The 24,255-nt window shown below is 42.6% G+C and overlaps 1 protein-coding gene across 1 annotated transcript; it reads right to left on the bottom strand.

Annotated features, from left to right (window-relative positions):
• Position 1: 1 nt before the first annotated feature.
• snrkb (SNF related kinase b) lies at positions 2-17,118 on the bottom strand. The gene is made up of 5 exons (XM_086028044.1): positions 16,954-17,118; positions 14,963-15,280; positions 13,419-13,813; positions 5,434-5,575; positions 2-2,172 (listed from the first exon to the last, which is right to left on the bottom strand). The coding sequence occupies exons 2-5, from the start codon at positions 15,181-15,183 to the stop codon at positions 1,182-1,184; spliced, it is 1,749 nt and encodes a 582-aa protein (XP_085884170.1). The 5' UTR covers positions 15,184-15,280; positions 16,954-17,118; the 3' UTR covers positions 2-1,181.
• Positions 17,119-24,255: the final 7,137 nt, after the last annotated feature.

The following is a 24,255-nucleotide window of genomic DNA, read 5'->3' as shown; positions in this document are numbered from 1 at the left end:
ATGTTGATTTAATCCATTTTAATAAATAAATACAGAAAAATACGTACATGGCTCCAGAGAGACTAGGTCCTCTAATTCAAAGCAGTAGACAGAACACACCGGTCGGGGCAAGCTGCAACTGTACACGAATAAACGCTTCTATATTTCATCTGTTCTTGGTACAAATTTTACGCTTATAGTGCAGCTGAGAAATGAGCGATAATCAGATTGCGGACTTTTTCTATCGGTATGAACTCAGGTTGGATACCCAATTTAGGCATTGAACTGTAGAAATGAACACAAATCAGCTGCTCTGCAGGCTACAGGGAAACGATATATGTACTGTACAGTAGCTTATATTCTACAGCTTTGGCCCTTGTCGCTGTACAAAATGTATCTACATTTATCATCTTCGCCTCAAATAAGACATGAGTGGATGTGAAAATACACCAAATATACATGGAGTGACTCCTCTACCAATATGTAAGACATATTTCATATTCCTAGTTGTACAGTAGCAAGCTATCAAGTACTGTACTGTGTGCAATCAAGGGAACGAGACAACAGCTGCAGTGTCCTGCGAACGCCAAGACACAATATGGAGGTATGTGGTGAGAAAGAACAGTAACAGCATGCACGGCAGGTCACATGGTTCCCATGACGATGAGCGGCAAACGCGCGCATCCCGGCCACTCCGAAGTGGCGGTCGCATCGAAGTCGTGACAACGAAAAGCCAGTGGGGCGAGTGATCAACGGATGGAACGATAAGAGGACGGAGAATGATACAATCATCTCAGTTTGAGGCATATTACAGCGTATAGCATATATGGTAACATATTGTAACAGTCTCTCAGCTTATACGAAGAGGTTTGTAACCAGAGAAGCGGGTTGTGCAATGGGAAGAGGATACAAGTGCTTTTTTTTTTTTTTTTTTTTTTTTCCTGTGAAGCCTTCATTGTAGGCAGCTCGCGAGGACGGCGGTCTTGGCGTCTTCCTCGGCGTGGCTTCAGTGTGCTTGCTGCACTCGCAAAGCCGCAGACCGGCTGCTCATGTCCTGCACTCAAGTCGCCGCCGCTGTTGACAAAACTGGAGCTTAACGTTTGCTCTGCTGTTCAAGTGTGTCTCCTGTAGCCACGCTCAGTCAGACAGCAGGGAGTGCGCGCGTGCGCGCGTGCGTGCGAGTGTGCGTGTGTGCGTGTCATTTAGAGCACATGGCAACAGTTGTACTGAGCCAGCGGGAGAATCTTGGCTTTGTTGTTTGTGGGGATGTTGAAGGCCAGCGCCTTCTCACACAGGGGCAGCTGGAAGAGGCGCTCACGCAGCTTCAGGCTGTGGCGTTTGCCCGCGGGCTCCACCCGGGCGGCGGCGGCGCTGGCGGCTTCGTCCCAGGACGCCGTCGCATCGCGCCTTTGGGACCCGTCGTCCCTGGCGCCCGTGTCCGTCCTCTGCTCCTTCTTGCCTCCGCGGCTTGTCTTTTGTTTCTTGGGTGTTGCGGCCGTGGCGGCTTTGTTGAAGTTGTTGTTTGGTTCCGTCTCTTGGTGGGGGGCTTTGTCGCTCCACCCCTGGCAGCACGGCACCCTCAAAGCGGCCTCAGCCTCACATGAGGCGGGGGGCTCCGGTGCGTGGCTCACCACATTGTCGAGGTGACCGAGCGGTTGGTAGGAAATCACGCACGCGCTTTGCGTGTGCTCTATCTCCATGTCCGCTCCATGCTCCTCTTCCTCCACTTTCTCCTCCACGCGCTCTTCCTCCCTTTCCTCTTGATCGCCCGCACCTCCCGGCGCGACCTCAGTGTCCTTCTGTGCTCCAGTCACAGACAAAGACAACAACCCTTCACACTCTTTGGCAAGGTTGCTCTCCTCTTCTTCTTCCTCCTCCTCTTCCTCGCAGATCTGCAGCAGAGCCGGGAGGTTCTTGGCGACGCGAGGTTCCTCGGGCGGCGGCGGGTGAAGCGAGTAGCTAAGGTTGACCTGCCGCGGCGCCGGTAAGGACTGCGGCTTGGCGGCGAGCAGGTCGCCGGACTCGACCATTCGGGAGAGCGGCGAGGTAGAGGAGAGGGCCCCCGAGAGCCAATGGGGAGGGGCCTCCGGGCTGAGCAGCACATTGTCCAGCCCCTGCAACCAGCGGTGAGCCTCAATCTCCTGCAGCGACGCTCGGACCGAAGGATCCTTCTGGAGCATCCTGGAGATCAGACTGACAAAGAAGACGCAATCAGACAACGCAGTGAAAAAAGTCAATCGGCTGCGGCCTTCATCGAAAGTGCTTTTTTACGGGGCCCTTATCGATTCATCGGCGATATATTCTTGTTTCGTCATGAAAATGCTGGTCAGTGTTTGAGTGACGCGGAAAGATGTCCTTGTGCTGTCTGTCATCTGGATAGAGCTCAGAGTTCCTTTGAATTCAATAGGCGCAAGGCGCATGCACAGTATCAGGACCAAAAATGTACACTATGGGCTCATGCAGTTATGCAAGGTACACCGATACATATTTATTTGTGCATTTATCTACATATACGCACATATAAAGAATTCAAAGTATATTTGAAAACCTGCCGTTGACGCACACATTTCTTGACGGGAAGAAAAAAAAATCGGCTCCCGTTTCCGTCACTCTGTCTGTGTACATAGCACATGTAAAAAGGTGAACTATTTTGACATCCGAGATAGGCGTCTCTAGTTTTTATTTTAAAGTTGGCACTCTATGACAAAGGAAATAATGAAGTGGAAGAAATTTGATTTCATGTTAAAAGGCGTCCTGCATCAAATAGTTTTGCCAGAAACCTCACTCATATTGTTGCTTATATATTGCATACATGTATAGCCTAAAGCGTAAGATAAACTCTTCTGTTAATGCTTTTTGCATGTTTTTGTACTTGAAAAGTCTTCTTTTGTCAAGTTCAATGCTAAGGACACTGTAAAACAGTCAGCTGTTCTGCCTGCAATTCGTCTTTGTTGTTGTAAGCGTTAAGGGAGTTTAAAAAGTTATTCTATTTACTATATATGTAAATTTAAATTGATATGCCGATTAATTTATCTTTTTTTTTTCCTGCCAAACATCTGCTTTTCTTCTTTTTAAAGCATACATTGGAATGGAAATTGTGGTTTCCATTAAAACCAGTTCCGTTCCGTGCTCCAGTGTTTCCCAACCAGGACACATGAGCACATTGCATGTGGTACATGGGAACATTTCATAATTCATTTCCAAGATGATAAGCAAATATTTGTAGTCATTTCATAAGCCCGTCAATAAAATGCTATATATGCTTGTAAGAATATTCTTAAGTGTTTGGTCCCTGATATTTAAAGTTTCAATTCCTGTCTAAAGGGGTCTTATTCAAAGGAGCTCCTGTTTTTTGTACTAAATGTTGTTTGGTGAGCGTTACATAAGGTGTATACAATAAAAATAAATCAATAAAAAAAACATTTATTATATTAAAAAAAATATATATGTCCGTTATTTATTTGGAATTTGTATATTTTTCATGTTAAACCTCTTTTTAATTCATACATTTTACTTGCTTATTTTCATGGCAACATTGTGTATTTTTATATTTAATTTGAATTAAAAAGACAAAAGAAGACTGTGCCTTCAAATTCAATTCAAATTAAGGCAACAAAATCAAATGACTTTCTTATGATGGTCAGTTGTGTTACATGCTAGTTTTGGAGGAATTATCAACATGAGTGAGGGTATGCCCAAAAAGTTTGGGGGGCTGCCCTTGTCATTGCACAATCATGAAAAGAATTTGAACCAAACTAATACATTTAGCTGTAAAAAATACTTTTTTTTTTTTTTTTTACAGTAAATCTAATTTAAAAATGCATTCCATCTATAGAACATTGTGTCCATGAGCCGTGAACGCAAATGAAAGTCATCCACATTTGTCGGCAGCCCCACGCAAGCTCATGAGATCTGTTCCGAATATCCCGAAGGTTGTTCTGTTCTACTCAGACCCTCCGTCATGTGACCATGTGAGCGCGGATTGTGTTGGATCAGATGTGTGTTTGTGGTCAAACATGCAGCCACTGGGCTCACAACATTTCTGCTTGCTCAACTGGAAAATAAATGAAAAGAAGCTTACATCAGTGCTGTATAATGACTATAATGTACTGTAAGGGACATTTTCATTTTTCACCCCGAAAACACCACAAATGATAAAATGTTATTGGAGCCATTTTAGCAGCGTATAAATTCTTCTCACAGCCTTCACTTTGTTGAGCACACGTCTTTTATGTTTAAAAATGTTGACGCAAACTTACAGTATAGAAATGTCCATGTCCTTGTAGGAGGTCTCCTACAAGGTATACGAAGAAACTAGGGATGTCACAATATCGGCAATATCGTGATATCGCCATATTAAAACTGCCACAATATCGTCGTCGTCGTGTCGTGATTGTAATAGCAGAAAATCTGTTTACAAGCCCAAATTGTTTTCCATTTGTGCAGTTCCAGCACCCTCTGGTGATGAGTTTATTCGTGCGGTTTAATTTGATGCGACCTATGTTTAAGACCCACACTAATCGCCAGATGAAGGGCAACATAACACATTTGAGTTCCTCCAAAAATTGACCCGATTCACATTGTGTGCGTGCATTAGCAAGTAAGTGCCTCAATATTAGGTCTTCGGTCATTGCAGGTCATTTATATACATTGAGGTTGATGTTAACTCTACTATTTGAATTCTATGTAGAATTAGGACCACAGCTTTTTTTTTTTTTTTTTTGACAATATCGTGAGCAATTATAGTCTTTTAGTATCGTGAGCTTTTTATGTATCGCCAACATCTCCACAATATCGGGATAATCATCGTATCGTGACATTTGGATATCGTGAACTGAATAATCTAACTAGGTTCTTATGTTTTTCTCATGATTTGCAATCAGAAATGAATGCGTCTCAACATTCAGCCACCAATACAATTCTTTCTGTTCACAAATGCACGTAGTTACCGGTAACTAGAAAGTGACATCACCTTCTACGCATTGGTCTAATGACTATTACAGGAAAAATGATTTGGGAAAAAAACACAGCGTTGTTAACTGAGGCCACGTACGTGAAGAGGTTATCAACAAATACATTTGTCAGTCAACAACTACGACTGCTAACTACTGTAATAATTGTAATGTGTCATTGGAAAAGTCAAACTGGTGTTGCTGCCTATTCAAGGCACGCGATTGCTGAGAGTTTAATGAAGCATGTCTGTGTGCAGCCCAGTCAGAGCATTAAAATTATTCGCTGAAACTAATGAGATGCTTTTACGGTCACTAGCTATTTAACACAGGGTGACTCGCATCTATTCAGTAAAACCTCGGCAAGCTTTCTGTTCCACATTGACTACGTGGAGTGCAAAGATGAGGACGTGATGGTGTCGCGCGGCACGGGGTCATTTTCCTTTGGCGGTGCCGAAAGATGACATGCGACCGACGTACGCGACTGTCGTGTACGCGTACTTACTGCCTGCAGTGGCCCGAGACGCGGTCGGGGATGGAGTAACGACAATCCAGAATCATGACCAGAGTCTCGCTGTCGTTGGCCTCCTGGAAGGGAGGAACCCCACACACTAACATGTACAAGATCACGCCAAGAGACCAGATATCTGCAACACACAAAACCCAATCAATGAGCGGGCTGTCACGCACGAGGCAAGGCAAGGAAAGGAAAGGCGAGGCAGCTTTATTTATATGGCGCATTTCATACACAAGGCAACTCAATGTGCTTCACACAATTTTAAAAAAATACATATTTTCTATGTGTGTTGAGAAGATATTTAAAAGCAAAGTCAAGACATACGCAGCTTACTCCTATGAATGTAGTCGGAAAAATGAGGAAGGTGAATGTGACGTCCGTGTTTAAGCTTTTTGGTGCTTTTGACTTTTGACACGCATTCACAGACAAATATGCGCACATGCACGCACACGCACACAGCCAGACGCCCGTGCTTCCTGGTGTGGACAGTCTATATATTTCCTCCTGTGGTCTCCCTCCCTTTCCTTCCCTTCCACTTCCTTGTTGCACACACAAATCAACAGGCGGACAAGAACACTGGGACTGACTTACAAACACACACACACACGCGCGCACACACACATAGAGGAGTGTGCCCGTCGTCACGCGCTATTTTGAGAATGATCTTTCTTTTGCGCTTTGTTTCTGTCCTTTCTGCAAATAAGAGCTCATTGCACACGTCAAGCCTGATAGACTATATGTAGGTGATGGAAGGAAAAAAAAGGGCAGAATTTCTTTAAAAAGCAGTGATCTAATGTGAGCTGTCATGACATTGCCCTTTCAAGGTTACTATATTTGAACCGTAAAATGCAGGGAAGTAGTCGAGCGTGTCATTTCCTGAGCAAAGGCTCAGCTTCTGAAAGGCTTATAAAATCATGGTTGGATTTGATGCTACAGATCAGACAAGAACAGGGAATGATTTTCTCCTTTGGGGCATATGAGAAATAAAATGTTTCATTTCAGAATTTGGAAATTTGCAAAAGGGATGCAAATGATGACGCTCTATATGGGTGTCTCTCACAACCTTTTCTGTCTTCTAGTCTACACAATGAGCCATCAAGGAACATGCACTGCAACACAAACAACACGATGTATTCTAGTCGGGACGTAACGATTCACTGAAGCCCCGATACGATTCGATTTGCCTTCAAAATGTGGTATTCATCTGGAATGGAAAAAATAACAATGACATCATTTTTAGGACTCTAAATTAGTATATTCTATGTTAGTGCGTTGTCTTTTGTTTAGTGTTGCTGAATAGGGCTTGTGAGTGCCGAGATGTCCAAGATCGATTCGTCTCGGTTCAAATCAATTATTCGATTAATCGTTACAATACATTCTAGTGTAGATGAAAAAAAAGGAATCAACAATTGGGTTGTTTTATAAACACACTTTAGGTCTTCAGGTGTCTTCAAGAACGAAGAGCAGAATGATTTCAAGCGCTATCCAATTCATGATGGCTGACAAGAACGTCGAGCAATACATCATAAAAACTCGGATCTTATTTTAAGGTATCGGGTTCTCGCGGACGCTGCCAATACCAGCCACTGATACTTGAGGCAAAAAAATCAATAAATCTGACATTAAGTCCTCCTCGGCAGTAGCTGGCGCTAGTTCCGTATTTTCCAGACTATAAGCCGCTCCTTTTTCCCCAAGATTTGAATCCCGCGGCTCTAAATGTGACGCATCGTATTTATGATTTTTTTACTGACAAGCTTTGAGCCGTCAATAGATTTACCTATAGTCTCGTCACATCTGACTAATGAAATTACAGAAAACGTCAGAGTAGACCAAAGAAACTGTCTGCGTCTGCCATGACACGGAATATTCATCAGCTATTTGCAGTTGTAGTGCTCACACGGGCTGTGAGAGACAATTACAGAAGTGTTGTGTGTGCGTAGCAGTACGGAGCTGTGTCGGAGCGAATATATGATACATAGGATGAAAATAAGCATTTTGAGTTTAATGAGCATTGGGAACGAGTGCCATAAATACAGCCACATCTGCAGTGCGACCCCCGTCTCTGTTGTTTGTTTGACTGTCGACTCCCAACATGCCAGCGTCTCCCCAACACGTAACAAACGGCTTCCCAAAGGCTGCACTGCCAAAGACTTATGTGCACTGCTGCCTGATGTAGCTCGTCAGCGAATTGGCCTCATGTGACAACAACAGAGACTGAGAGGTTCTGGGACGCTACTCGCTGCATTCAGCATTGTTTGTGAACGGGTGATGGGGGAATCCTCTACCGGTGTCAAGGTAAATGAAACTTTTTTTTTTAAATCCATCCGTGAGACCTCAGTTTTTGCAAATACCCCATGTTATGACATGGAGACCCGTGGCTATTAATAGGAAGTGGCCAGTATGTACAGTATGTACAAATGTGTTTTTATGGCCTAATGCAGCTGTTTTTAACCAGGTGCGATTTGTAATCAGGGCATTCACTTTACAAGTCAATTTGCAGTGTGTGCCCTTAAATCTTCAACTTGCACCCCTAAAATTTCATGTTAGGGGCCACTGCGCTCCTAGTAAAATGTCAGTTTGGAGCTTTGACGGCGGCAGTTTGACACTGTGATTCTTTCAGTGTCCACACACCCGCATCCACAACACTCCCATGCGTAAAAGCCATACAGCCATTGTCTCCCATTACAGTCCAAACAAGCATGCTCAGTCATCGGCGCACAATGTACACAGTCACGCTCGTCTCTGTTTAGAGAACACTTACGCAACAGGGTAGAGAAGCCACTGAGTACTGTCCTTTTCACAGCTCACTAGGAAATATCACACATACATACTAAAGCCGCCATTTGTGGCCCACTGACCACTCAAGAATACGAATACATTGATAGGATACTTATTTTCAATATTACAGCTAGCGATCCAGACTCATATTGGACTGGCTTTCAGTGTCCATTGGTTTAATTATCTACAAATCACGTTTACCGCATAATACACTACTTTTGCAGTATTTTATGCCATGGATTTAGTGTAGCGTAACTAATGAATATTGGCCATTCACAATTGAATATACAGTTGACAGTACTCGCTAATAACTGCTGGTGTGTCACTGCAGCAGGGAAAAGCAATATGAGTTGCGTAATACGACGCATACTTCAAGTTGGCAGTGATAGACGGTGCCAAATAAAAGCCTCTGTCTTTCAACTTTCAAGCACATCTGTCTGAGGCAGAGCTTCCACACCAAGTTGCAAATTCTGCACCTTGAGCAGGGATGGGAAATCCAGGTCCAGAAAGTAAAAACCCTGCTACAGCCCAGCAGGTAAACGAGCTCAGCTGATTAGATGCACCTGTGGCTCAAGCCTAACTGTGGCAGAGTTTTTACTTTCTGGACCTGAATTTCCCATCTCTGACCTCGAGTTAACTTGATGACACTTGATGACGCTTTATAGCTAGAAGTTAGCTAGGGCAACTGCTTTCCCAAAGCAGTGTTGGGTCGGACCTTGTTAATACAAACAGTGGCGCAGCACATTGCTTGGTCTAAAAACAGACCGAAGATTTCTTATCTGCCCTGTTTTAAAAAGCATCGTTTACGGCGGTTTCCCATGTGTGATTCCACGTTACCACATGCCCGAGAGCAGCAAAACGAGTTATGTCAGACCGGCCAGATGAAGCTAAAGCAAACAACTGATGGGTACTGGTCCCCTTGGCCACTAGACAACCGAAAGCAAATAAGGACGAAAATAGTGCCGGGGAATTTTTGGTTTCTCTACGAGAATTACATGTTTAAACTTACTAAATACTTTGAAATGTACTGGTAGTCTTGTAGGGTATTCACCATGACAACATAATTCTGCCGCAAAAGTGTGTCGTAAACATTTTATGTATAAAGTATTATGCTGTAAATCAGTAAGAAACCAAACAACCTAAAGTGCAGATTTTAAGACTCAAGCAAACAAATCTGTGGCTTTTCCACTTCAACATGTTCATGTTGCATGAAACATGGTATGTAAACAAGTGCACAGGCTTCCTAAACGCTGAGCTTCTCTACTTCGATAAATACAATATAGCCGATATAAAAAAATAAAACTTTGTCAACTCCAGTCTGTAACGTCACACATGCTAAAGTTTAGGCAAATTATACCTGCTTAAATGATGTAACATTTCAAAAACCTGCAGCAAGCATTACAAGCGATGGCAGCGGCACCTCTTTGATTCAATGACGTGAAACGATGAGCAATAAACATTTTGCATGTCTCGCAGCTTTTGCGATTAGTAAATTGCGTTTTGATTGCTTTTGGGCTGTACTGACTAGAACTCACAGACGGACTAAAGCACTGACGAATGCCCACCTTTGACGACGCATGTGTTCATACAGGAGACAAGACTGAGGTCGCATTTATAATGTAATATGAACGCTTACACAAAAAAAAAATCAGACTTTTTCCAAAAATTGAGCATTGAGACCTGCAGTGTGAACCTAGCCTTAGACTTTCGGATCGGATGGAACCACTGCTGTTCAGAACCGTCTCGCAGGTGGTTCTAAAACACACGGACGCATGATTGGAAGGGGCAAGGCAGTTTGTCATGCACAAACTCCAGAGAGTCTAATTTCTACTTCCGCAAGTCAAGCGCGGCGTACTTGGGCGTGCGCTCCGTAACGCCCTGATTTTGATGCAAATTAGGGATTCGGCAAGGATTGGCCGGGAAAACACTAACTTCCATTGCACAATGGCGCACAGAGGCGCAAACGCCCCGTTGCACCCAATTCTACCGCCGACTGCGCCTGGAACGAAAATAGGGCCCTTGTACTTTTGTGGCTTGCTGTCTCGCGGTCTGGAATTTTTATGTGAGAGCTTCTGAGCATTTGATGAGCTGTACTGTGGCGACGTCGCCACATCATGCAACGGCAATTGGTATTTTGAATCTCTTCCAAAAAGTGTCCAAGACTGCGATGTTATTATGACACGCCGCGAGTATAAATAGTGCAGCGGAAGCTTGCACTGTTCAGTTGATCCCGCCCCTATTTCACCGCGCACCTGTTGTAAAGGAAAAGCAACGGAGGCCGTGTGGTGTATAGTCAAGTGGTGGTCGGTGTGGAGCCGTTTGGGGTAATGGAAAAGCGGCATATGTATCACTTTGCTTTTGCTGGCAGATTTAGTGCTCATATTACTAACGGCCTCAATCTCATAACAATGACAACACAAAAATGCAAATGAACAAAAACACAAAGGCATCAAGTGCAGCACATCCTTTTTAGGCTACACTTACTGTGGACAGTACACACAGTCATGGGCCAATATTATGTAACTTGCAGCAGTGTTTATCTTTGTCAATGACAGAAGACCCTGTTCACTAAGTTGTGTCTTTTCCTCATCACCATCGCTTGCTTTCTATAGTGATTATATGCTCAAAGTCCAAGGTAGGGTACACATTGGACTGATCACATGTCAATCAATGAACAAAATCGGACCCGTTTTGCTGTGGGACAGCCATGCTACCCACTCAACCCTCCGCTAGCACAAGCGCACAAGATATTTCAACACAAAGCACATGACAGGATTTAATTCGACAGTGAACGATATGCTCTGAATTAAACAGAAGTCCTTTTCATATGTGCTTGAGGACAGCTTCAACAGTCCACCTCAGAGGATATCACCGATACAACTTTCTTTTTAGCGTATCTTGGGATTAGCATTAAGGTATTAATTTTGAAAAAGGTGTTGACATATTCACCATTGTGGCTCGCCCCGAGGACTTAGCAATTGAACGTACAGATAGATGTACGTTCACTGCAAGTAGCATCTGCTTGCGAAAATCACTCCTTTGGATGTTCGATTACTGAAATAAACTAAACGAACTACTGAACTAAAACAAACTCAATGACGCGCAACTTTTGGAATATTAACGGTTGCTACAGGTTTCAAGGAATATAATACACCTGCCCGGAATATCAGCTTCAATCCACGAAGGCCAACATTTATCGCCATCATCGTTGTCGTCGCACGGACGTTCACGGCAACAATCGATCCTTTCATTTTGTCTGCTGCTATTGGAACCCCTTCTTTGATTAGCTGGCAGGTTAAATCTAAAATATCCACAAATATGCTCATTAAGGTCCAAAATTCCATCATGTTCACAAAGTCCACCCCTTAAATTTACCGTGACATTTTGAATAGCGTCGCTTGCCCAAAACGGTCAACTTAAATCGCGTCAATAAAACATTAGTTGTGAGATGCGCAGTGTAAGCTATAGAATGTCATGTACTTCAGTCACCATCGTTTTTTCGTGACTTCGTTTTTAAATGCTTTGTTTAGGTTTATGGTTTTTATTAGTTTTACTTTTTTATGGCTGTACAGTCAAACCCAAATAACAAACCTCAAAAGCTGAGTAAAATTAACTGACAGATAATAACGAAGGTAAAATGTAGTTTCAGTTAGTTTTCTTTTCATTTTTTATTTTTTACATTTTTATATTAATATAAAAATATATATTATATATATTTTAAAGAAATATATCGTTTTTATTTTAGTTCCTTAAAAAACACGTTTTTTTCAATTGTGGTTTCAGCATTTTTTTAACTGCAACAAGCTTGATCTGCAAATGAGTGTAGTCCATCTTGGCAGTAAACAGTACCGCCTTATCTGAAGCAAACATATTTCTTGCATGTTCTACGATAGTACATATCTCGGAGTCAACGTATATGTTGTAATGCGCATTCATCCATGAACCCAAACCCTGCTTAAATCGCTTCAGAGGACATGACACCAAACAATAGCAAGGCCATCCATTTCCTGTCTCCAAAAAGTGCGAACAATATCACAAAGTGTTCGCGCCAATGAAAAATACAGAGCAGGCACACACTTCGACTTACTGCAGTGTTTGGCTCCACTGCAGAAGGTGCCCAGTTGGCTGGCTTGCTTAGACTGACCCAGATACACACGCTAATCCTTTGCAGACAGACACACGCACACACCCACGCACACACACTCACAACATACATGTTACACACAAACCACACAAGCAGATGAATGTGAAAGGACAAATAGTACGAGGACTGCCGATTAGGACATTAGGCATTGAGAAGGAACGCACAGACGGAGGGTCAAGAGAGCTCTTAAAAACACTCGCACAGACGCAGTGACAGAGAGGAGGTGTGACAAGCTCATGTGAACATGAACAAAAAAAGAAACTGAAAGCCATCCTGGTTCTCGACCAACGCATCATTATCTAATTTCCTGGAGCAAATATCATACCACATTCAAACAGTAGTGCCAAAATTCTACTCAAAGCTCAGCAGGCAATCTCAGTGATCTTTTAATTCTTTGTAAAAAATACAGTGAAAATGAATAATAGCTCTCAAAATACAAAAGAACTATAGCACACTTAGACAGTTCCAATCGCACCATTGTGCGGGGCGATTCTGTGATTCAGTCGAAGACCGACATACTGTTCATTCAGAAGTGTAAACTTCTCTCAGCTCATCAGTGCAGCACTAATATTAGACATTCAATGAACAGGTTAAAGAAAATATCACTGATTGTCTGTCTACATGCATTGCTGCACCGTTTGTGTTCAAGCTGGTGATATTCAGCATTAGCATTAAGCTAGCAGACTGAAAGGCTTTAAATGCACAAGGTGTAATTATCAGTTTCATGTTTAGTTTGACAAAACTCAACTCAGAGTGGCAATAAGACTCTTTTTTGAACAATGTTCACTCATTGTAGAGGCCACGGTGCTGCTAATTGTGAAGTGAGTTGAGTCACTACCACCATACGGTCGTCGTGTCTCAAGCCTGCGCTTGCAAGTCAAAGCAAAAACTGGCGGAAGGACAGCTTGTATCTCTAAAAACTCGTAAATTGCGTCACTCTCATCTCAAGGCACCGCTGTATTTTCTGCGTTCATCACACTGAGCTAAAAGCAGCACACAATCGTGTGTAACACAGTAAAACATAATAAAAGTCTTCTCAAACCAGTCTTACCCACAGCTGGAGCATCATACTCTTCTCCCAGCAGAATCTCAGGTGCAGAATATGCCAGGGACCCGCAGCTGGTGGCCAACATGGTCCCAGGCTTGAATAAGTTGCTGAAGCCAAAGTCCGTCAGTTTCACTGCCCCCTGCTGTGGAAAGAACACCACATTCTCTGGCTTCAGGTCTCGGTGCACCACGTGCAGCTCGTGGCAGTACGCCACGGCGCGCACAATCTGGGCAAAATGGCGTTTGGCAGTGCCCTCAGCAACGCCTGTCTCGTGGCGAAGGATGTAGTCGTACAGGTCGCCCCCCTCGGCCAGCTCCATGACCAGGTAAAGGGTGGTGGGCGTGTCAATGACCTCATACAGGCGGACCACGTTGGGATGTTGCACCCGCCTCATACATCTGAAAAGAATAGAAATATCACATCGGGCTCATCTCATTCACTGCCAGACATTTTCAGACCTTCTTTTGCCCTAACGTTTGAAAATATATAAATAAACTCCTGGGAGTGAATGGCTGGACTGTGAAAAGACAAGTACAATCGTCAATGGCAGTGAATGAGTTCATTGCATCGTTACTAGATCCTCAAAACATCGGTCTATGACAAGGAAAATCGATTCAAATGGATTCATCGATTTTTTAAACACAGCCCTACCAGAAAGTTATTCTCACGCCACCGTATTAGAGCTTCTCCATAGTCTTCAACGCACATCGAGGTGCGAGAACCAAGTATCGAGGTGCTTCCACAGGCTAGCTTCAATTGTACCCTCTGCGGGATTCCCGTAACTCCTCGATGGTGACGTAAGAAAATGGGCATGTACCAGCTGGACCATCAACAACGTAGGACTTCAAATTAAATAGCTATAATCCATGTTTGTTGTCGTTTCTTGATTATTTTAGTGTGAATACACACATATTTTGCTGAGTATCTGTTCTATTTAGGGCATTACTTGATACTACAAAGACTTGATTATACTGGCTCATGGTTACGACACTGAACCAACTACATGTTTCTAAGTTTTGCACTGTAGTAGGCTGCTATTTCTCAAAATCAAGAAAATTTAAAACTCTTTTTGAATGTTCTTCAGTTTTTCACATTCAAGGTAATGCATCTGCATTTTTTTTACATATTTAGTAGTCCTTTTTAAATATGCACTGCACACACTGGGGGCGGAGGGGGCGACTGAGATGCACCTGGGAACAGACCAATTGGGCTTGTCTTTGCAATATCAACAGTGTTGATATTTGAATAGAATCTAATCCCACTTAAATCAGAAAGTGGACATTTGTGGTGATAGTAAAACTTCTGACACGCAGACGGTGCATTTGTGACGCGCTTAAATGACATGATGTCATCTTTAGGGGACGTCACCATGAAATGACGACATCGACGAGTGATCGTCTCATTACCCCAAAACATTTGTACCTCCTCGCACCTAACCTTTGTACCTAACTCCTTTGTCGATCCGCTCGATGGAATTTCCGGTGGGAGCTGCTAGCGTGTAAACAGAGATCCACCGTTTATATAAAGATAGCAGAAGGCCTCTATACCTGACTTCCTGTAAGAGGTGACTTGTCGCCATGACATCAAGTTTGGTCTTGTCAATCATCTTGATAGCAACCAGCTGCCCAGTGTTGACATGACGAGCCAGTTTGACCACTGCATAGTGGCCCCTTCCCAAGGTCCGACCCACATGGTACAGTCCGCTGAGATTCAAGCGGTCTGATTTGAGATGTTCATCTTGGGCCGGGACGTTCTCGCCACACTCCATGATGACATTAAAATGGGTTTAAATGGATGCAGAAGCGTGGAGTTTGTAGGATGAGGTGCCTGCTTGGTAAAACTCCTCCTTACTGCCAGGGGGTGGCCTAACAGAGAGAGAGAGAAAAAAAAAGAAAAACATTTACTTTCACCAACTCCGATTCTCAATAGCCCCTATCCTGCATGTTTAAGATGTTTCCCTTCTCTACACACCTGGTTCAAATTATCAGATCATCAGCAAGCACTGCAGAAGCCTGATAGTGATCCTGATGATTTGAATCAGGTGTGTTGGAGGGAAACATCGAAAACATGATAGGGGCCCCCGAGGACTGGAGTTGCTGACCCCTGATGTAGAGCTATGTGCTGTCTGTGTGGTTCAGTGTATACAGTACATTATTTAGAGACAATGCATACCAGACATTAAGACAGGCTAATTGTAGTTTTGTGGTTTGCCACAACATTTTTGTCAATATATCAAAAAAATAGATTACTGACAGGCTGACACTTATCCCAAAATAAAACAGATGCGAAAAATAATGTTCACTGAACACAATTTAAAGAGTTGGCATGAAGTACAATAGTGAAAAGTAAATAGGGTTGAACAACTAATCAATTTCAAATCGACATCGCAGTGCAGTACAATCTTCATATATATTGAATGTGCAGTATAGCTAGCTAAGTTTAGTGAAATGCAATTCACATGTTTACATGAAACATACGTAAAGTTGAAGTGATAAAGCCACAGACTTGTTTGCATTATTGGTGTAATTTGAGTTATGCCACACTTGTTTGGTAGAATTTTGTGAAGTTGTCGTGATGAACGCTTAAAAGAATACAAGTCAAAATGTTTAGTAAGATCGTAGTATTTACTCTAACTGAGATAGGTAAATACTATATGCATTTCACCCAAACATTTATGGATAATAAATCTGCTATTGCTTATTCTAACATAAATTAATGTATTGCTTGTTTGTTCAAAAATGCATGGGGAGAGGACCTTTAGAAAAAATGATCACATATTAAATCATAATGTGAAAATTGGTAGGCGGGGGGTATAGCAATTTGATTAGTTTTCAAAATCGTTCAGTCCTTGTAGTAAACATGTCTTGCTATAGACTATAGTCCAACATTTTCCATTGTCTCATGTGGAGCGAAGGAACAATGTTGGGCTTTCTCAAATTACACTCACCCTGCACAAATGGCACTCCTGATCAATATTGAAAGAGGAAACCTTAATGTATGCCTGCCTGAGTGTGTGCGTGTGTGTGTGTGTGCGTGCGCGCGCGCGCGCTCCCATGTTAGTTTGACCAAGAACGTCCGAATGTGGCGTTTACGCGGATGATGTCATCATCTGATCTTCCCAAGGGTAACGAGTCCATCTGACATCACCATCCGTCATTCTTCTGTTAAGCGCTATTTTCTTTCACACGCAAACCTCTCATCGTCGCTCTCCATCCTCCTCATCACTAGCGCATCACAACCCGGCTGCCTCACTCTTGTTTACATGTGGTCAGAGCTGCCAACAGGCTAAATGGAGGCCTCGTCGCGTTAATCGGCGCAGTATTAATTGTGTCTGGTCGCGGTGTCGCCGAGGGAGCTGCCAACTGTGGTGCCGCGGCCAGCTGTTCGTTTACTTGGCCGGCCCACAACTGCAGTCCCGACTTGTCACATCCGCCATCCTGCTGGCTGGCTCAGTGGCTCCCCTTCCGCCTGACCAACGAACGCGGCACTAGCAAAGAACGCCACGGCGGAATTTCTTGAACGACGCCGTCAAACTTACCGTGGGCGCTAACATCTGCGTTGGTCCGACTTGCTGTCACCGCCGAACTTAAAAATGAACACCGTCGTCGACGAGGGTTCCTCCGCTTCATTCCCTCAGCTCCATGTTGCCTCGGCAGGCACCCACACTCCCCTCCTCACTGGAATGGAGAGCCAATGTGAGGCCGCGAGAGAGAGAGTGAGAGAGAGAGAGAGAGAGTGAGAGAGAGAGAGAGAGAGAGAGAGAGAGAGTGAAAGGGAGACAGAAAAAAATCTATAACCTTTTGAGCACTTATTTGATGTAATACTCTCTTTGTCCGCAGTAAAAAATCCGTACACTAATAGAACAGCTGTACCCCCCACTGGTATAAGTGACACTTTTGGCCAGCAAACAAGTTCCCAATTAAACGCTATTACGGAGAGCTGGGCAGTCCGTGCTGGGGGTGGAACGGTCCGTCCCGGACGGACTCCCATTTTTGGGACGGAGGACAGGGGGCAAACAAGTTTTAAAAAAGGGACAGACTAGGACGTGGATTTTAGTCCGGCCCACTAATCGGCTCTCACGACCAAAGTTCATCTCAACCTAAAAAATGAGCGAACGACAAAAATTGCCGCCGAACACTTCAAACGCGCCACTAGTTAGCCAGCTGCGCAGGGGCTTTTTCAACGATCCGCCAAGTGCACAGGATGCTGTGTGTGACGTAGCACTAACCGATGCTGACTGGCTGCCGTGAGGCGAAGAGGGAAAAAAAGTTGATCTGTTTTATCCGCGACTAATGGGCGGATTTTATGTGCTTCACTCCAACCACTCCAAACGCATCATTTCGCGCCGCCTAACTACATTGACTTAAATTGAATCACGCCGCCTTCAACAGATTTGTTGTGAACACATGTAGCAGCACCAAAACTGATGGAGGGGAAACCAACAAGCCAATCAACAACCCTAAGGGGCTGACTAATGGAAGCGTTCCCTGGACCAGGAGTCTCTGGCCATACGTTCAGAGACTGACCTCTCTCACATCCACTGCATTGACATATAAACAATGACCGCTGTTAAATAAAGCAGTTACATTACAACTCTCGACTCGCTCACTTCGTCGTCTTAAACACATACGTGTGCTGGCAAGTGGTTCGTCAAACCGTTAACCCAGAAGTGGGTACCCATAAGGTCAGCGGATTTGAATAGTAAATTAGCCAGCTAATGAGTTTTAAGCAAACCTCTGCCGTTAGCATCCCTCCCGCGGCGTCACGCACCGACGCTTTTTTTTGGGTGGTTGGGGACAGACGTAAGGACACAACCGCTTTAAGGACGAGGACGGACGGGGTCGGATGATAATTTTTATGAATAAGGACAGAGGGACGAGGACGGAAGCGTACCCAGGTTGCGAACAGAGGACAGACCGGCAAAAAAGGGTCAAGTGCCCAGCTCTGCTATTCCGCAACTCTGCTACACTAGTAACTCTACTTGGCCCCATTTATTCATCCATCCATCCATTGTCCATACCGCTTATCCACACAACGGTCGCGGGGCGTGCTGGAGCCTATCCCAGCTGTCTTCGGGCAGTAGGCTGGGGACACCCTGGGTTGGTTGCCAGCCAATCGCAGGGCACACACAGACAAACATCCGCACTCACAATCACACCTAGGGGCAATTTAGAGTGATCGATTAGCCTGCCATGCATGTTTTTGGAATGTGGGAGGAAACCGGAGTACCCGGAGAAAACTCACGCAGGCACGGGGAGAACATGCAAGCTCCACACAGGGAGGCCGGAGCCGGGATCGAACCCACGACCTCTGAGCACCGATAGTGCATCGACACACCTCACTAGCAAGCACTCCAGGCTGCCAGTGTCCTACTTGCAACACTTTTACTCTCAGGGACATGCGGTCAAAGTAGGCAAGTGAGGCAGTGCCACCCACTGCTTGTCGTTCTCTGCATGTGAAGAGTTAAAAATGAATGAATAAATAAAATGATTACATTACATTGTGTTCAAATTTACTTCTATGGTCCGAGCTTTACATTGATTTTCTTTTTCTAACCAACAATTCTCCATGATTTCATCATTAAAATAGCTGAATTTGTATTTCTATCGCCAAGAAAGGTGTTTTATCACAAATATACTGCACTGCAAATTTTCTCTCTGGACATTCGGACACACCCAGAAAATGGCGTGACCCTTACATGGTGCACTATAAAGGCAATAAATAATAATTAAAGGCAATAATTTAGTTAAAACTTTGGAAACGCATGCCACAGTTTTTTTTTTAATATATATATATTTTTTATAAAATTAAAGTATCGTAATACGTGTCGGGTCGCAACCCAAGTTTGACAAAATCAGTTTTAGCATTTATTAAATATGCTTGATCTCCATCTCAAAAGGATTCATGTGCACTAGTACACTCTTTGTCCTCACCAATGAGACAACTTTGGCATACTAGCGGAAGAACTGCATGATACTATAGTGTGGGAAAACTGCACTTGATGGCAACTGTGTGCTATTACCAATGATGTTGTAACTCTACTAATTAGCATTTCATTATAATTAGTAGGCTACTAGTGTGTGACATATGCCTACTAGTTGGGCCGTGAAGTGTTACTAGTACAGCACAGCAGTTTTGTAGCATGTTTAATTATGTTATATAGGTCGAAAATGGCACTAATAGTGGGAATAAAACATTACTAATAAGATGTAGTGTAGTTGTTCTACTATTTTGCCTTGTGTTTTCTTGCCAGTAAGGGCAAAAAGGCATACAAAATAATGGAATCTAAAATGGATACCAAGGCTCTCAAATAAATGCTCAAAAGGCTTTCCATGTTAGCGGCGGGGGAGAGGGAGAGAGAGAGAGCCCTTCCTTCCTTCCTCGTGACGTCAATGCATTCCGTCTCGCTCCCGCAGGCTCAATGGAGTGGTTATATAACGTGTCTCTGTGTTTTCTCTCCAAATAGCAAAACAGTACACGGACGGACCCAAGTTGAGCCACATTCCCGAGACACTTCTCTCGTAAAGCCTGACACCTCCGGAAGATTAAAAGGCTAAGGACGAAAAAGTGTTTCCATTTATAACCTTAACTCGTTGGAAACTTGGTAAAACAATCAAAACATTTTGTACTAAACTCACCACAATAAACTAGTCCATGTGTTCAGTTGTCCATATACAGTACTATACTTACGTCGTTTAGTCTTACTCATATTATTGTGCACAGGAAGGATTGGCAATTATTTTGAATACCCTACAGATAGTACTTACTTTGCGCCATACTTTTAATGCTACTGTACAATATTATTTGTGCAGCACTGCCGCTCCTAGTCATGCATGGTGCCCTTTGAGACGACCGCTGCCAAGTATTTCCATAGACAACATTGACGGCACATATACATCGAACCTTAGTTGAGTACATCGACGCCACAGCTGTACTGGATGTGGCAAAGCGACGATGCCTTGTTCACTTGCTCCTTCAAGATGTATCACAAGCCCAAACTCATTGGATTACTACTGAACCTCTGCTTTTGATTGTATTATGTCATTCAAACTCAATTTTACGCAATTGTTGATTTTATGGCTAACACGATGGCCACATCTAGTATGGTGGACGTGCAGACACATCGCTCGGGAGGGGCAACCAGCTCAAGGCGCTGTCTGCAGCAGAATTAAAACTAAAACAAGAGGAAAAAAATGGATCTTCATTTTAGATGTCCAATGGCTTTGTGGCTCCTGTGATTTATTTTATGAACCGGGTTCAAATGGCTCTTTGAGTTGCCAAGTTCAATGTAATATGTCCTTCCTCACTTGCTATATTGTGATTGTTCCAGGGAAAGTCTTGAATGCATAATGAAGAAAAGCATAACATCAAAAAGTGGGCATTTTACTAAAGTTTGCCGGTTCGTCATTCGTCATCCGTCTTCAGCTTGGGTACCCGTCCGTCTTCCGTCAATCCGTCTATTTTTCAAGCTGAACTAAATTGCAATCATCTGTCGGTCAGTCTGTATTGTTTTTTTAACCGTGCTCCCTGCCAGTAAATATCAAAGGTCCGCCAATCTGTGAATCTGTCGATCCGAAGAAAAAAAAAAGATCCAACAGATGAAAAATCCATCCATCCATTATCTGAACCGATTTGATTAAAATGGTAAATGGAGTGCACTGTACGTAGATATTTTCTCATACAGAAAATCTGACCCAGTACAGGGCACACAGGGCCTCTGTTAAGACAATTGTGTTGTAAATATACAACACATATAAGGCAAATATAAGGTGGGAACTCGGTGGCGGTTAGGAGATGCCCAGTTCAGGGGATTTCATTATTTCACAAAAGTGATGAAACCCAACCATGTTTTTTTTCAAGAATATGTTCCCAGCACGCCCACTAGTTGACATACAACATTCTGATTAATATTGCATTTGTGGAAAAGGAGTTAAGCAGCAAAACCCACCCCTTTTTAGCCTTCTCATTTTGTCGCTTCTGTCGACTGAAAATGGCATCACAACTGCTCATGGCTCAGGTAACGACCAATCACGGCTCAGCTTCAGAAAACAAGTGAGCCGTGATTGGTCGTTACCTGAGCCATGAGCAACCGTGAACTCATTTTCAATCGACGGGAGTGAAAAAAATGGCCGCTCCAGAGATGGCTAAAAACAGGTGGATTAACTCTTATTCCACAAACGCAATATTTATCAGAATACCGTGTTTAAACTAGTGGGTTTGCATAGAACAGATTCTTGAAAAAAATATGTTTGTGTTGACTTCTACTTTAATAATAACATATAATTAAAATGTGGCCCGGCTTGGTGATGTTTGAAAGACAAAAGGCTCTGGGTTCAAATATTGGTTTAGGCCCTCCTCTGTGCATGTTCTTCCTCCATGTTATCTGGATTCCTTCCATATTCTCCAAATAAGCACATACCTGAAAACGGCAAATTGCTCACAGGTGAGATTGTGAGTTCGAATGGTCGGTTTGTGTCTATAGTGGATGGATTGATCCAAAGCTGTCAATCTCACTTTGGGTTTGCCATGGCGACAGTCTACATCAACCACAGGGTGGCGGCAGAGGCTAAATGGCTGACCAGCCTTCACCGACAGCTGTCTCATCCTCAGTTTTATGCATTGCGAGTGTTTAGAATAGAACGTAATACAAAATATTGGGAGAGTTTATTTAACGTTATGGTAAATCTTGAAAAGTACCAGTGTGGACCGTTCTTTTGCATCCAGCACATCATCAACTAATTTTACTCGTTCATGAATTTGAAATGACAAAATTGTCTCATCATGAAATAACTTAATAATAGTTGTTGAAACTAAAATGGTAGCTTTACTGGCAATTGTCTTTGTGTGTATTTCAAAATTGACATTTTATCAAAATTGCATGGATTTTAAAGAAAATGATTGTCTTGTTGCAAACATGATGCTGTCACATTCAATACTCCTTATTTTTGAATTGCTTTGTTGTTGCATTCATTGATACTTTTATTATGCCTCACTAAAGCAGACAAGGTGACTCTGCCAGAAGTGGGCAAATTAGTCTTCAAATTCTTTGCATTGCATCGTGCATCGTCAGTTTGTGTCACAGAGTAATAAAACATGAGGATCGCTGATTGAGACCAAAAGGAAAACTATTTCTGGCAGAGAATACATACAGTACGTGTCCTCATTTGATCAAAATGCGATCATTTGTATCAATCATAACTGTACATTTTCCCTTATTGTCCTTTTACCGAATGTTGTTGCGTGTTTGTCATGTTTGGGGTTTTCTGATAAGCATTGAATTAGTAAGTGAAGGAGGGGTTTGTGTGTGTGTGCGCGTGTTTGTTGTGCCGACCTTTCTATTGTTATTTTTATTAGTTTTAACCCATATTCTTTTCCCCTCTATTATGCTCATGTTGAAATCATACTTTAGGTGTACAAAGTATCACCTTATATGTGTGCAAAAATAGGAAATCGAAGTTTATCTCATCTATGTCAAAATGTCAGTTTTGGTGTGTTTTTTTTTTTTTTTAAATGGAGTAGTAAATTAGTAGTGGTAAAATTAGTAGAGGAAATTAGTATAACTATTTTGGGGGGGGATATTCTGAACTAAACTAAAATAGCATTTTAAAAAATTACAATAGTGGAGTTGCTGTGATTGTTTTACATTCCAAAACAGCTGAAACATGTACCACTCCTCGTATCTGCATAATCAATAAAAAGCTTCAGAATGATGTTGTATTGTACAGCTACATGATATTCTTTATTAATTATTTTAAATGAGTCAAACCCTGCTGGTGTGCGTTCCCACAAGTGGTTTAAATGTGCTGAGCTATGACACACACGAAGCGTTTGAACGTAAAACATGACATTGGTTTGGAACACTTTCACACTCGGTTTCCCCACAGAAATCAAATGAAAGCATTCGCATCTGCATATGCACAGTGCGCAGCAATTGCAGTCACGAATGAATCACACTTTGCAATGCTATTTTATTAAGCAACAAAACTGCAGCTGTTAAAAAAATTCAAAATTTTAAGGCAATAAACTTTGATAATCAATTGATAAATATATTTTTGAGCAAATTGATTGAAAGTGTTTTCAGCATTGACTGTTATAGGCCAAAGAATACATTTGAGATTTTCAGTTGTGTTTAATTTTGGTATTTTGTTTATTTGTTTTTGTGTTTTGCATTTCAGAGCCACCATAGTATCCATCAATATTTAAATATTTTGTTTGGTGGTGTGCCGTGAAGTGAGATTGTTATTGATGTGTTTTGGCTCAATAAAGGTCTTCAAGTCTTGGGTTCAGATCTTGGCTTGACACACTGCCTGCGCTTGTGGTTTTTCTCAGGGTACTCTGGAATCATTCAACATATACATACTAAATTAATTGAAAACTAAGGATTCCTTGTAGGTGTGAATGGTTGCTTGTATGTGCACTGGTGACCAAAGTCACCAAAGTCAGCTGCTCCAGTTCACGCTTGACCTCGGTGAGGACAAGTGGGGAAGCAAATGGATAGCTGGATGAAGAAAATATTTCCAAAATGTGTGTAGTCAATCAACTAATATGAGTGAGTTAGAATTATATGCATAAAGGTCTATAAACATTGAACTTCCATCTGCATTCATGATCTCTTTTTAGATACTTTGTTAAATATAGCTAAGAAAACATTTGACAGTGGATCACTTTTTTTAAACACTTGTTGATGTTAAAACTAGTGCTGTCAAGCGATTAAAATTTTAAAACTAATTAATCGCGATTAATCATATTTTTCAACCACAATTTTTTATGATGCTTGGAACCACTATTTACTTGAATAAAATCGTGAAATTAAAGTGAAAAAAAGTAAAAGTATATTTTG

The sequence above is a fragment of the Filicampus tigris genome, chromosome 4 (assembly GCF_054856515.1).
Source record: "Filicampus tigris isolate MCC_2025a chromosome 4, RoL_Ftig_1.0, whole genome shotgun sequence".
NCBI lineage: Eukaryota > Metazoa > Chordata > Actinopteri > Syngnathiformes > Syngnathidae > Filicampus > Filicampus tigris.
This window is presented reverse-complemented; position numbering and strand designations above follow the sequence as displayed.